The 14,736-nt window shown below is 39.8% G+C and overlaps 1 protein-coding gene across 4 annotated transcripts in view; it reads right to left on the minus strand.

The window, feature by feature from the left end:
• Positions 1–2,048: 2,048 nt before the first annotated feature.
• The window catches only part of CAP2 (cyclase associated actin cytoskeleton regulatory protein 2), a 141,609-nt gene continuing 128,921 nt past the window's right edge, over positions 2,049–14,736 (minus strand). For all 4 annotated transcript variants that reach the window (XM_072945623.1, XM_006198618.4, XM_072945625.1 and 1 more), the window contains 6 exons: positions 13,842–14,031; positions 12,768–12,943; positions 11,569–11,692; positions 11,383–11,465; positions 6,821–6,961; positions 2,049–3,497 (listed from right to left, as the gene is read on the minus strand). In XM_072945623.1, coding sequence (XP_072801724.1) covers positions 3,387–3,497; positions 6,821–6,961; positions 11,383–11,465; positions 11,569–11,692; positions 12,768–12,943; positions 13,842–14,031 — 825 coding nt within the window. In that variant the 3' untranslated portion in view covers positions 2,049–3,386. The remainder of the gene's footprint in view (positions 3,498–6,820; positions 6,962–11,382; positions 11,466–11,568; positions 11,693–12,767; positions 12,944–13,841; positions 14,032–14,736) is intronic.

The raw sequence follows: 14,736 nt of genomic DNA on the forward strand, positions 1-14,736 counted from the left end.
CAGAGGAAACTCTATACTTGCATCCCAATGTTCACAGCAGCACTATTTACATAGCCAGGATATGGAAACAGCCTAAGTCCACTGGCAGATGACTGGATAAAGAAGTTGGGGTACATATACAATGGAATACTACCCAGCCATAAAAAGAATGAAATAATGCATTTGCAGTAACATGGATGGACCTGGAGATTGTCATACTAAGTGAAGTACACCAGAAAAAGAAAGAAAAATACCATATGATATCACTTATATGTGGAATCTGAAAAAAAAAAAAGACACAAATGAACTTATTTACAAAACAGAATCAGACTCATAGACACAGAAAACAAACTTCTGGTTACCGGGGGGGAAAGGAGAGGGATAAACTTGGAGTTTGCAGATACTATATATAAAATAGATAAACAATAAGGTCTTATTGTATAGCACAGAGAACTATATGCAATATCCTGTAATAGTCTATAATGAAAAAGAATATGAAAAGGAATATATATGTATGATTGAATCACTATGCTGTACACCAGAAACAAATATAACATTGTAAATAGACTGTACTTCAATTAAAAAATAAAATAAAGTAACAAAAGATCTAAACGTAAGACACACCACCATAAAAGCCCAAGAAGAGGACATAAGCAAAATACTCTACGACATAAATTATAGCAATATTTTTTTAGATCAGTCTCCCAAAGCAAAAGAAATACAAGCAAAAATAAATGGGACCTAATCAAACATAAAAGCTTTTGCACAGCAAAGGAAACCATCAACAAAATGAAAAAACCTACAGACTGGGAGAAAATATTTGCAAATGACACAGCTGACAAGGGGTTAGTATCCAAGATATACAAACAGTTCATACAACTAAATATCAAAACAAACAAACAAACAAACAAACAAAAAACAAAACCAACCCAATCAAAAAATGGGCAGAAGACCCAAATACACATTTCTCCAAAGAAGACATACAGATGGCAAACAGGGACATGAAAGAATGCTCAACATCGCTAATTATTAGGGAGATGCAAATCAAAACTAAAATGAAGTATCACCTCATACCAGTCAGAATGGCCATCATCAAAAAGTCTACAAATAATAAATGCTGGAGAGGTGTGGAGAAAAGGGAACCCTCCTACACTGTTAATGGGAATGTAAATTGGTGAAGCCACTATGGAAAACAGTATAGAGGTTCCTTAAAAAACTAAAAATAGAACTACCATATGAACCAGCAATCCTACTCCTGGGTATACTGGAAAACACCAAAAACTCTAATTTGTAAAGATACATGCACTCCAATGTTCATAGCAGCATTATTTACAATAGCCAAGACATGGAAACACCCAAGTGCCTATCAACAGATAACTGGCTTATGAGTCTGTGGTGTATATATACACAATGGAATATTACTAAGCCATAAAAAAGACTGAACCATTGCTATTTGCAGCAACATGGATGGGCCTAGAGAATATTATGCTTAGTGAAATAAGTCAGAGAAAGATAAATACTGTATGATATCACTTATACATGGAATCTAAAAAATAATGCAAAAGAATATATATACAAAATAGAAACAGATTCATAGACAAAGAAAACAAACTTATGGTTACCAAAGGGGAAAGGAAAGGGGAAGAGACAAATTAGGAGAATGAGATTAACAGATATAAACTACTATTCATAAAGTAGATAAACAACAAGGATTTACCGTACAGCACAGGGAATTATATTCCATATTTTGTAATAACCTATCTATAACGGAATATAATCTGCAAAAAAAAAAACTGAATCCTGTAAACCTGATAGTAATGCAATACTGTAAGTCAATTGTATTTCAATTGAAAAAAAACTTGATTCTAGAATTTTCTGACTGATTAGTCTTTCCAACTGCAAATGACTTTATCTGATTATTTACCTAGTAAAAGTTATTCTTCAGGGAAGCTGACGACATGCTGAATAAATTCCCTAATACAACTAGAAGGGTTCAGCTGTCTTCCCTAAACATATGAGCAAGGGGTCAAAGAGAAAAAAAAATTTAACAGCTTGAAATCATCACAGTATTTAAACAACTAGAATTTTACTTTATTTCAGAATAAGTTTACAGTTGAAAAAAAGACATTTACTAAAGCCACATTATTCATATGGACAAAAACTTTTATAGCAAAACTGTGATACACAAGCATTAGTCATTTGAATACTATACGGTTATAGAAGATATTTAAAAAACGGAAATGATATATTCCAGAGGCTGTATTAGGCACAATATATATGCTTGTACTGGGTCTGCAAGCATTATACTAGACTTCATTACACGTGATCCAAGAAGTTGCAGAGTTTTCAGTGCTACGTACTGAAAAGATAAAAAGGACTATCAGAGTTACTCTTCTGCTGAAAAAGCACGTCCTATCAATGCTACAAAATAGGAGCAGCAAGCCAAACCGACAGACAGTTCCTTAGGCTTTAGAAGTTGTAGTGTAACTATGGCTTTTTCATTTTCACTCTTGAGACTGGTTAGCAAGTCTGGCAAGTGGTAAAGAAGACCGTCTATAATAAAACATTAAAGACATCCCTTACAAGGCATCTGATATTTCACAGGTTCAAAACTGGAAAACAACAACTGAGTTTGTTCTGAGAGCAGAATTGTGAGGAGGTATTAAATAGTCAACAAAAGAAAAAAAAAACAAAAAAACCCCAAACCCTGCTTCCTGCCATACATCTTTTGGCATAAAAATCTTCATGCAGAAAAGTAAAAACTTCCCAAGTGACATGGTGGAAAAATATTTAAGATAAATGATTAGAATTTACTTTTGGTTTCTGGCAACTATAAAGCATATGGGTCTTTCAAGGACCGAGAAACTGGATATGGCTCTTAGTGTGGAACTTTCTTATGTGTTTTAAAAACATAGGTTGAAACATGTATTCAGGCTGACAGTGTATTCATGCTGATAAAGGTGGTAAAAATAAGGAAACAAAATTGCGTATTTTTCAGAGCATACTACTAACTACGTATAAGGAAGCTGTCTAAAAGATAAAAATGTAGAGCCTAGATTCTCAAAGGTTTTATTTTTCAACTAGCAATTAAACGTAAGTATAAAAGTGAGTCATGCAATATTTTCCCCTCAGCTACTGTGATAATGATATGAGGGGAAAGGATTCTCTTTTTTTTCCTATTAGATATATAATGCTCACAAGTCATCATGTGGAACTCAAATCACACACAAAGGCAAATCATGAAGAAACATTAAATATTTCAAAATGCCCACGAAGGCGTGCCAGAAATGATGCTGTTTCTATAGCACGGAGTTGTTGGAGGCCAAAACTAAAGGAGTAGGTGCTACTGCAACTTCTAGGTCTTTAATGCTGCTGTTTTTGTTTGTTTGTTTTTTGATGGGGGAGATTCAGGACAGGGGTTTCGGTGGTCTCTCAGAAACCATAATTTCTGTAGGTTCAGTGACCAACTTGGATCCATCCCATGCTGTCTTGAACTGTTCAGGGACGGGAAATTCTCTCTGGAAAAAGGCAAGAAGAACAAAGTTATTTCAAGCAAGGCTTTGCAAACAGATGGAAGGCTGATTAGCGTCACGTGATGGACAAATACATTTTATGGAACACAAACCTGCATCGTGGAGAGATGCATGGTCACGAGTCAGCTCTCTGCCAGCCTCCCAACATCCTCGTTAAAGCTGGCACTTACTAGGGACCAGGCATCCTTCTAAGCACTGGATATATGTGAACTCAGTTCATCTCTACAACAACCTTACAAGCTAGATATTACTGAGTTGCCACTGCAGGGAACTGAGGCCTGAGAGGTTAAGCCTCTGAGCAGGTCAAATTTTAGATAGCCTTTCTTACCCACGACTCTGCACCAAACCCAAACACACATAGGAATCAACTGGGGATCTTGCTGAAAGGCAGATTCTGATTCAGTAGATCTCGGGAAAAGAATGACAACCTGCATTTTCAACAAGTTTCAAGGGGGTGCCGAGGTTGCTGGTCCCCAGTCACACTGCGTAAAGGCTTTATCCTGGTGTCTATCTATTCTTGGATGAAATATAAAGTTGTATATTGCATGCTTCAAGTTGTATATAAATTTGTTACCCTTCATCCTGCTACCTTCCTCTTCCCATTGGGAAATACATGTGCGGACACCACCCACATACACCACGCCCTAACCCACCCACATGCACAGCCACACGTATATACAAACAAACCCAAAAATGCAGACTAGCTAAAAATAAAAGCAGTTTGGAATCTCTCCTTTCCCCAGTCCCTGCAGAAGAGGATAGAAAAGGAAGATGAGGAGCAGTCCCCTCGGTCCCAGCTTTGTGGCCTCCCTGGACTTCTGTACACACACACCCTGTGTGATAAGCTGGTGCCAGTGCTCATCTGCTGGTGAGGTGGGATGTTTCAGTGAAACACACACAGGAACACACTCCTTCCTAGATGCAGGACCTAGCTGTTTCTTTTGGAAGGGCTATTTATTTATTTACTTTAAAGGGAAGGCTCTTTCTCTCATGAGTTCTCCTTGAGTGAAATCTGCAATGGAGTCTTTTTTTTTTTTTAATGAAGACGACAAATTTATTTCACAGTTCTGGAGGTTGGGAAGTCCAAGATGAAGGTGCCTGGTGAGGACCGGCTTCCTACACGGCTATCTTTTTGCTGTGTCCTCACAGGGTGGAAGGCCTGAGAGAACTCCCTGGAGCCCCCTTTTCTAAGGTCATTAATCCCATTCATGAGGGCCCAGCATTTCAACCTAATCACTGCTCAAAGCCCCCCCCCAACACCATCACCTTGGGAGTTAGGATTTTAACATACAGATTTTGGGGGGACAGAAACAGTCAATCTACACAATGGAAAGTCTTAAGATGAAGCAAAGAAGCAATAGTCTGAATAACCTAGTGTGTGTGGGGGTGTGTGAGTGTGTGTGTGTGTGTGTGGGTGTGTGTGCGCGTGCGCACATGCGTGCATGTGCACGTGTGTGCTACCAACATCTTTTCTGGGGCGCTTCTTGATAAGTAAACCAGGCTTGGTGTTGGCTCTCAAGTACCAAGACAGGTAGAAGGCTCCAGAGTGAAGGTACCTCTGACCATAACTGCACTACAGCTGCTCCTGCTCTTTTCTGGGAGTGAAGTGACAGTAACGTGATGACAGATCTTCTTTGGGGGACTGACTCTTTCAGGATGAATCAGCCCCGCCATCCATTCCCAGGTGACAACGTCCACGGCAGGACCTCTGTACTGCTTCCTGCTACCTCCAACTGGAAAATGTATGAAGAAGGCCACGGACTGAGGGCACAAGATAATGTACCTATAGAGGGGAGACTTGACATTTTCAGCATGAAAGCTCAGGTTTTGAGCTATACTCTTTATATATTCTTTAGGTCAGTGGATCTCAATCTTGCCTCCACGTTTGAATCACCTGGGAGGCTTTAACCCATACAGATGTCTGGGTACCACACCCAGGGACTCTTGTTTAATTAGTCTGGGGCGCTCATCCAAACCCTACAGCTTTTCTGAGCAAATCCAGTTCCCATGGAGCTGAGTCTTCTGCTTAAACAGCTGCAAAGGCCAGGAATCACCCCAAGTTCTGGTTTCCCTCTTCCGAAGTTGTTCTGTGTTAGCTTTAGCTCTTCAGTAGTGTTTTTCTTTCTTTCTTTCTTTCTTTTTTTTTTTAGGTGGAAAGTCCAAGAGGAGACTCTTCTCGAGCTCAGGGGTAGGCTGTCCAGATACCTAGTGAAGCATGGCCAGTGCTTGCAGAGTTTTGTTTTTCAGACTTAAACAACGAATTCCGGGCTGCAATAGTTGGTGTGTGCCTGGGCAGTGCTTACTGGCAGGGGGAGGAAAGGGGAACACAGCAGCAATCACGTTGTCTGCCTCAGGAGATTAACCCGAGTGCTGACTGCTGTGCTGACGGCCGGTGATTCACCCGCAGGCTGACGGAGGTCCCTCTTACAAGGCGTGCCTGCTAAGTTACACTTTCTCCCACCTTTCCCTGTTTCACGGCTTCCTGGCACAGTTAGCATCAGAGGGAATTATCTCTGGATTTACTTCTCTCTTTCAAGAAGCAACAACTAGTAGGAAGCCATGACTTGCTTCCAAGTAGCAACAATTAGCAGGTCCACCACCCTGCGTGATGCAGAAAATGAATTTATTTATACTTCCTTTTCAATACTTGAGACGTACTGCTTGCTTATTCTAGAAACCGCTCTGCTGGGGAGAGGAGACAAAGAAAATACATGGTGGCTTAGGCTCGTGTTTCTCTGAAGGGTCACTGGAGGGACCGATGGCATCAGCATCGCCTGGGATATATTAAAACCACAGACTCCTGGACCCCACTCCAAGCCTCCTGAATCCAACTTCTAGGTGCAAAGCTTGGGAGCTGGTATTTTCATCATGTTCCCCAGCTGATTCTTATGCTGAGTTTGAGAACCACTGATGTACGAATCCGCATACAAACAGGTCTACTTACTACTACCTCCTTTTGCTCCCTTTTGTTCCTCCAAAGCATTTCTCCCTCGTTTCTGTCTGCCTCCACCAGAGCAAAAGAAAATATTCAGTCTTAAATAATATGAACTCAGATGCACGGTGTACTATTTGATAAGAGCTGGCCCATTAAGGTAATTATTAGTAAGATGCCTTGAGAATCACGAATCCAGGACTGGGCATAGTCAAACAACTAACAAGGGAGAAGATATGTGAAAGGCAACTCTCTGGATTCCTCTCTGGCCTGCGAACTCTTCTACAGATGAAGCTCAAAGGTTGGTAAGTGATTAATCAGTCTCTAAGAATGTTAATAATGAAGAATTCTTTACAGTCTTTTAAAAGGTACTTACATAATCACCATCCTGAGGGATAAGTACATTCATTTCAGATGACTTGGCACTCACAATCTCACAGTCTAATGCATCTTCACTGAGGTATATGTGGCAGCCTTCTGTCTTATTAATGGAAATTGTTGGCACTCTCCCCATTACCTGAAATAGAAAAAAAAACAAAAACAAAAACAAAACTAGGGCCAAAGCAAATAAACAGAAATTCCAATATCCCCAAATAAGGGCAGTCCATGGGTCTAACCAAGCCTTAGGAACAGCTGGGTCAGGGCTGGAGAGACTGGTGAAGGGCCATATCTCCAGGGTGAATTAGTAGGTGTCATTTGGGGACAGAATGAAAGGACCACACAAGGGGATTCTCAAACCTCAGGGTCTCTTACCTGAGACAAAATAAAAGGACACATTTGAAAACAGCAGTTAAAAGTTTAGAAAAAGCCTCCCCACTCTGTTAGTGGATTTGAAACATATATTTGATTTCATGATAAAAGAAATAAGATGCATTTGCTTTTATGTGTTTAAATTTTTAGTTTTGACAAATCTCTAGGAAAGTTGGATTAAAACGCGGACTAATACGGTCATTTAAGAATAAATACATTATTCTGTAATTGAGTAGAGTTTTCCTGAATCTAAGTAAGAATAAATAAGAAACACTACAATTCTTTTCACGTAAGTCCTTTCCTAGATAAAAACCTCACTGGCTGAATGTGAAGCTTAAATAAGATAATGAGTGTCTAGGTATTTTGAAATGTATTAATTTCAGAGTCCCAAACTGGAGACGTGGTTCAGGCCACTCACTGTATAGGTAAGTCGTACTGCACACAAGAGGGGGTGGTTCTTTGTACTGTTACAAATATCAAGTGCTGTAACAATTCTGATCAGTTTTAAATTTCTCTTTTAACAGTCAGTTTTCAGACATCCCCCTGAAATCTCTATAGGGGCAGCCTGTTTCCCCAGTGACCACATTACAACTCTATAATTTTCCTTCTTGTAATGGTAATTGGGGTGATAAAAACATCTCCTCTTTCACCCCAAGAAAAGGCTGGACTGCAAATTAAAGGAGCAACTCCTGTTGCTGGTGCAGGTGATGTAAAGAATTCCTTAGGGGAGTCGAACCAGGTCACCACACTTCTCTGTTTTCTCCTCTCCCTGTAGAAACTGGACACTGAGTTGGAACTGAGCCCCAGTGCAAAAAAACAAAACAAAACAAAACAAAACACGAAGCAGAGGTAGTTTAAGGTCAGGTGAGCACTGGGCTTTGCCATAAATAAAATAAAATAACAATAATCCATATATCTTTATATCAAGAATGTGCCAGCAGTACTGTTGTGGCAACTTCTAGATTTGTTTATTTTATAATGATGAAGAACATTTCCACGCCGACTAGAACTGCATGAATACCAGGCAAGCAAAGGGAAAGAACTAAACTGTCAGTGTGTCTGAGGTGAGTCATTTGTGAGACAGAGTGGGGCTGTGTTAAGCCAGCTTGTTATAATAATACATATTAAGAATACATTTCATTTTTGTTTATATAGCACTATATTATGTTAAAAGTGCTAAAACATCTATGTATCTGAAAATCTGAAAAACAGTAGAATTTTTTTAAATAGCCCTGAAAAGAACTGTCATTTCCACAGCATTTTGGTCAATACTTCATTAGAGTAAATTATATACATGCCTTTTTCCTCTGGTAGCCTGTGAACACTTCGAGAACAGACACTGCTTCGTATCAGGAGAACTGGGCTAAAAAGTAGCCCCTCTATTGAGTGACAGGTGACATGTGACCTTGCCCGGGCCAATGCTCAAGCATTTAATACATGCTTCTGTATTAATTTTGTTTTCCTTAAATTTATTTCTCTATAGAATCAAAAAAAATTCCATATAGTATCTTAGTTTCTTCTCACTCCCATAATTTGTACTATTTTTCTAGGCTAGTTTGCCAAAAAAACAGAATTACTGAACTAAATCAAATGAACTTTCATCCATGCCTTTTTTTCCCCCTTTCAATCTTTTTAACAGTAGCACTGAGGATTTAAAATGTGTAAACATAAAATTCACCTGTTTTAAGCACACAATTTAATGATAGAGAGTTGTGTAATCTTGACTTCAGTTCAGTTTTAGAATATTTCCTTCATCCTCAAAACATCCCTAATGCCCATTTACAGCAATCTCTGTCCTCATCCCCAGACAACCATTAACCTGCTTTTTGTCTCTGTTGTGTCCAGGCCCTTTTAAAATAATTTATTAAATGTTTTAAATAGGTAATGACATTCACTTGATTTGAACATTCAGAAGTTAGGAAAGTATTTAGTAAAATGTCTCTCTCTCATCTGTGAACCACGTGGCCAAGTTCCTATCCCTCTTGGCTAGATAACCATGCTTTATCCTTCTAGATTATTTTAAGGCCCATAGCCTTAGAAATGATCTATTTCAAACATAGAAGCATACAAAGAATAATATAGCAGATACATAAATACACCTGTGTCTGCTAAACAGCTTTAGCAGAGTTTAACATTCTGGCTCATTTGCCTTTTTTTAGGATTATAATCTTACAATATAGTTGAGGCCCCCTCTATACCGCCCACCATCTCACTGGCCGCTCCCCTTCCCACCACAGATGCAACTTGCTCTTCTGAATTTTGTATTTCCATTCACACCAGCTCTGTCTCTTGCTTAAGGTGGCCTTGAGCCCTAAGGATATTTAACATGTGTGTATTATTTTGCATGTTGCTGATCTTTATATAAAAGAGACACATTATACAGTGCCTGCTCTTCTGTAATTTGCCTTTATAGCTCAAGGTTGCTTCTGAGATCTACCTATTTTTACACATGTAAGTGTAGTTCATTTTAACTACTGCACAGTATTCTATTAGGTGGATTTATTTATTCATTTACCAGCTGGTGGACATTTAAATTGTTTTTGTTTTTATTGCCATTATGAATAATACTGCAATAAACATGTTTACACCTCTCATCAACATATGTATTAGAACTTCTTTAGTATACAGACCTAAGAGTGGAATTGCTTGGTCATGGGCTATGAATAGCTCTGATTTTATTAAATGGTGCCAATTTGCTCTTCACAGTGAGTGTAATAGACTTACTCTCCCAACACTAACGTATTAGGGTTCCCATTGTTCAATTTCCATAACAACTTTTGTACCACCAGACTTTTTAATATACAGGCAGTCCTCGAGTTACATGGCTCTGATATGTATGAATTTCAGCTAACATGCCCCTCGCAAAGTAAGGAAACCTGAATTCAAAACTGATGAGTGTAAAAAGATCTATCTAATTGTGGTATTAATTTGCATTTCTACTTCTGTTGGGTAGGTTATGCATAATTTCATATATTTATCAAATACTTCTTTATCCATTTTTCTATTAGTTTGCTAGTCTTTTTCTTATTGATGTGTACTAAGTTCTTTATAAATTCTGGTTATAAATACTTTTTGATTATCTGCATTGCAAGTATCTTTCTTCAATCCATGGCTTGTCTTTCACCTTTGTATATGATGTCTTCTGTTGAACATGTAACTTTAATTTTAATGTCATTAAATTCATCCATCTTTTTTTGTTATAGTTTGTGCTTTTTAACCATAATTAATTTCTTTTCTACTCAGAGGCCATAAAGATTTTCTCCTGTATTTTATTCTCAAAGTTTAAAAGTATTTCTTTTGACAATTAGGACTTTACTTCTATGCATGGTATGAAGTAGGAATTTGATTTTTTTTCCCCCACAGGGTGGGGGATTTTAGGGATGGTCCTAAAATACACCTCCAAGTGTGCGCCCCTCTAACGAATGTACTAATCTAATTAAAGTGGCAGTGGGGAAAAGCCTAGTAAAACAGAAGAGAAAGCTCTATAAAACGAAAAGCCAATTTTAACAAACATTATCAGGAAACATCAAATAAGGGGCATTAACAACATGAGAAGAGTATAATCAAAGTTAGTAGTTACAGTTGGCCAAAGAAAGGAGTCCTTTTGTTTGTGGTATAATATAAAATACCATTTGGCTAAATCAAAATTACTAAAGCAGTGCAGGTTTTTTTGTTTTGCAAATTCACTCCCAATCCTACTTTCCAGGTGGTTTTTCTGATAATCTCATTGACTTTTCTTCCTCTTTACCCAGAACCAATTTTTCCCGAGGGGGAAAAAATTCTCTTTGGTATGGTACTATTATGCTTGGAGAACCTCTTAGTATTTTGGTTCACTCATTCATTGATCCATTCCTATTATTCACTCATCAAACATTTATTGGACACCTACTACGTACAGGTACTGTATGAATTTCTGGAGCTGTAAAGATTAATTAGCTGCTCTTGAAATAGAAACGGTAAACCAGTAATTGCTGTGCGAGATAGGATGTGTTGTAAGAGGTTGAAAAGGAGAAATTAACATAGTCTAAGAAGTAAGAGAAGGCTTCAGAGAGGAGGTGAAGACAGCTGTGTCTAGAGGGAAAGAGAATAGGAATTTTCTAGGTGGATGTGGCGGTCCCCTTGCAAGCAGAGTGGATGATCTGGGTAAAGCCACAGTGGGGGCTGGGCGTGGTTGAAATGGCCATTTACCTGCATTTGAATGTCCTTAGAGTTGATCACTTCCACAATGCCCACCACATTGTCAAACACCAGGCCAAACTTCTTACAGTTGTCTAGGAAAAAAAGAAAAAAAAAAACCCACTCTACTAAATACATACAGTGGATTTATACAAAGCAACTTATCATAGTAAATGCAGACCCATAGTTCTGACCTACCAATTATGATGGAATTTATTTTCCCTTTCATCTGTAGAGTAGACTTGCTGCATTTGAAAATGTAAGCCACTTGTCTCAGTTCAGTCTCTGAAATCACAAGGTCATTCCTACCCTCTTGGTACTCCTAAAATTAAAACATACGGAAATATTAAATATACAGGTTTATAGAAAAATTAAGTCATTTGCATGCTGAAATTACTATGGAGTTCAGCATTCATTAATTACAGCTTCTCAATGTGTTCTTTCTTTTGGAACCATTTTCTTACAGACTAAACTAAACCATAGGCCTGACTTTGTCATCGCAATGCTGCTTGGAAGCCGGGATCAGTGTTCATTTGCAAACAGGAATCAGGCACCCAGCTGGTGGGTGGGGGCTGGAGCAGGGATGTGAGAGATTTTTGTTGAGTCTGGATGCTGAGTCTGGACTTGACGCTGAAGCAAAAATCTGCAAATAGGGGTTGGGCAAATAGGCTAGTAAGGGTCACAACAGAGACCTAAGTCCCAGTGTATTTTTAGAGCATGACAACTATTCTGGGGACTTTGTTCCTCAATCTTTAGGGAAGCCCCTTGGATTGGCAGGGGGCACCAGCTTCCATCCACAGTCCAAGTGTCTTTGTCCTGCTCAGACTGGTGGGTTGAAGCGGTAAGTTCTACCAGCACCTCTGTCAGTGGAGAGAATGAAACATCCTACAGTAGATTAGAATGGGGGACAGAAGAAAAGCTTATGGAAAGAGCAGTCAAATTCATGGAGATCAAAAGGAGAAAGGCAGTTGCCAGGGGCTGAAGTGAGGCGCAATGGGGAATTACTGTTTAAGGGGTCCAGAGTTTCAGTTTTACCAGATGAAAGAGTTTTGTGGGTAGACGGTGGTGATGGTTGCACAACAGTGTGAATGTACTTAATGTCACTGAACACGTACTGAATGCCACACTTAAATGTTCAAATGGTAAATTTTGTGCTGTGTGTGTTTTACCACAATTTAAAAAATAAATTTTCGAAAGTTAAAGATGAGAATGCATGAGAATAATGAAAAACAAAAAACATTTATGGAAGTATCCTGAAAGGCCCTGGGTTCTATTCTAGCCAGTGACTTTTGGCTCTGTCATGTCACTCAGAAATCCTCAAGACCTTGGCGAACACTTGAGTCATCGCCCCTTTTTTTGGAGCGCGTCAGGAATAAAGGTTAAAGGGCTTCACTCACTACTCTCCATTTCTTCCCTTCCAACTCTAAGACAGGGGCATGTTTCTTAGGAGGATGAGACTGGGGAGACTTGGGGCCTGGACTGTGGCTTTTGGTAGGAGATGGAGTCTGTCCTCCGTGAGTCCGTAGACTGGGATTCTTGTATGTCTTCTGTTCATCTGTAACGTGCCGGAGCCCTGGGAAGGTAACACATAGACACATTTCTTGGTATTTTATGCAAAGGGAATGTCCCTAACTTTTGGGATCAGCAGGATGTAAACAGCACGTGAATTTTGGGTAATGCTATTTTCCTAACAGTCCACTGTTTTCTCAAGCTTACTATGCAGAGTCTGAGACCTGTGTAAGTTTACAGTTAATAGAAGTACTGTAAGTATTTTTTAACTTGAGGAACCTCTTCTTGAAGGAGGTAAGATGACAGATAAAAATTCTGCAAAAAGCAAACCATCTTGCCATAAAGGATCCTGTGACTTACTTCTGATATGGCTGAATCATTCCCATGACATATTCCATCAGACATAGCTTTAAAAAGTTAGGGCATTCCAGTAAGCCTATGTCAGCGAATGGAATCCACTTAAGGGTTATGAGTCCCTTTCCTTCCTTTGCAGATGAGGGGACAAAACAGCCAGTTGGAGCCAGAGAAATAGCTGGAATGTTTGGTTCTTAGCTCCTAGCCCAACATGTAGGAACACTTACATCATCATTCCTATTACCCATGCAACGCAAAAATATATTTGCATAAAGTTTCTGGCAACACTTTTTGTACACTGCTTGAGGACTGAGGTTCTGTTTGTCATTTTTATTTCACTTGATCTTGATACCTTGGCTTAGCTGAGGCTGAAGCATCAGAACCGGAAGTAGTGATGCAGTGAGGTGGTCAATTCAGAACCAGACTCTCCGAGTTCTTCTTTCTGATCCACCCAACAGCCCACTGAGCTCATCTACCTTGAGATGAAGAACGCACAGCTCCCTGCCTACAGGGGACTGGGGTGGAACCATGTAGCCATCACTGTGGGCACCGGGAGATCTGTGTGCCTGGAGCCAGAGGGAGATTGCCTCAAGGCCTGGTTTTCTCACCCTTTGTAATTGCTTCCCCTTGGTTAAGTTGCGCAAATAAAGCTGAGCGTGAAGGAGAGGACCCCTCTTTCCTGTCTTCACTCTCAAAAAGTGGAGGTGGCCCTGGAGGAGGTGGAGGAGGTGGGGGTGGAAGAAGGCCAGGCCCAAGGGAGAGGACAGACAGTGCTGACGCAGTTGATGCCACTGGACCCTGTGGGAGAGAGAAGACAGAAAGTGTTCTATTGAGGTTGATGCCCTTGCTGAGAGCTGGGATTCTGCCTACATCACTCAGAACCTACTGCCAATGAGGGTGTGGGGTTCTCAATTCACAGAGGGCACCCAGGGGTACACCTGCGCATCATGGGCCTGTTTAGGAAGACCTGGGACCGAGTCAGGGTCTGCCTTGGGAACACGGAGCATAACACAGCTGTACAGCCCTGTTAGTAGACACTGCATGTCCAGGATTCACACCAACCCAAAGGCAAACACAGCCACATTCACAGGTTCATGTCCAAAGCTCAGGATATAAATGAAACTGGGTTTTGGCCAATTGATAATCAAAAGAAAAAAGTGGTCCAACTGATAAGAGGATTCTTTTGAGGACATTGGGAATTGCACCCACCAATAAGAGAGCGAGACTAGTGAAAAATATTCAGTGGTTAGCTTTTTGAGGTGCTAAAGAAAGGGGTACTGAAGCCCTTTCTTTGCAACTCATTTTTCAAGTATGCGTGCCTTAAACTGAACCCCAAGTGAGGACCATACATGACCTGGATATCTGTCAAACATGAAGATGATCAGGGTCCAGGACCCCTCTGATGGTTTGGTTCATCTAATGCTGACTCTTAGTGAACCAGAGAAAAGTTAATTTTGCCTGAGCAAGACCTATGATTATTCTTTTCTCTGCTATGCACAGTGC

The sequence above is a fragment of the Vicugna pacos genome, chromosome 20 (genome assembly GCF_048564905.1).
Source record: "Vicugna pacos chromosome 20, VicPac4, whole genome shotgun sequence".
Classification (NCBI taxonomy): Eukaryota; Metazoa; Chordata; class Mammalia; order Artiodactyla; family Camelidae; genus Vicugna; species Vicugna pacos.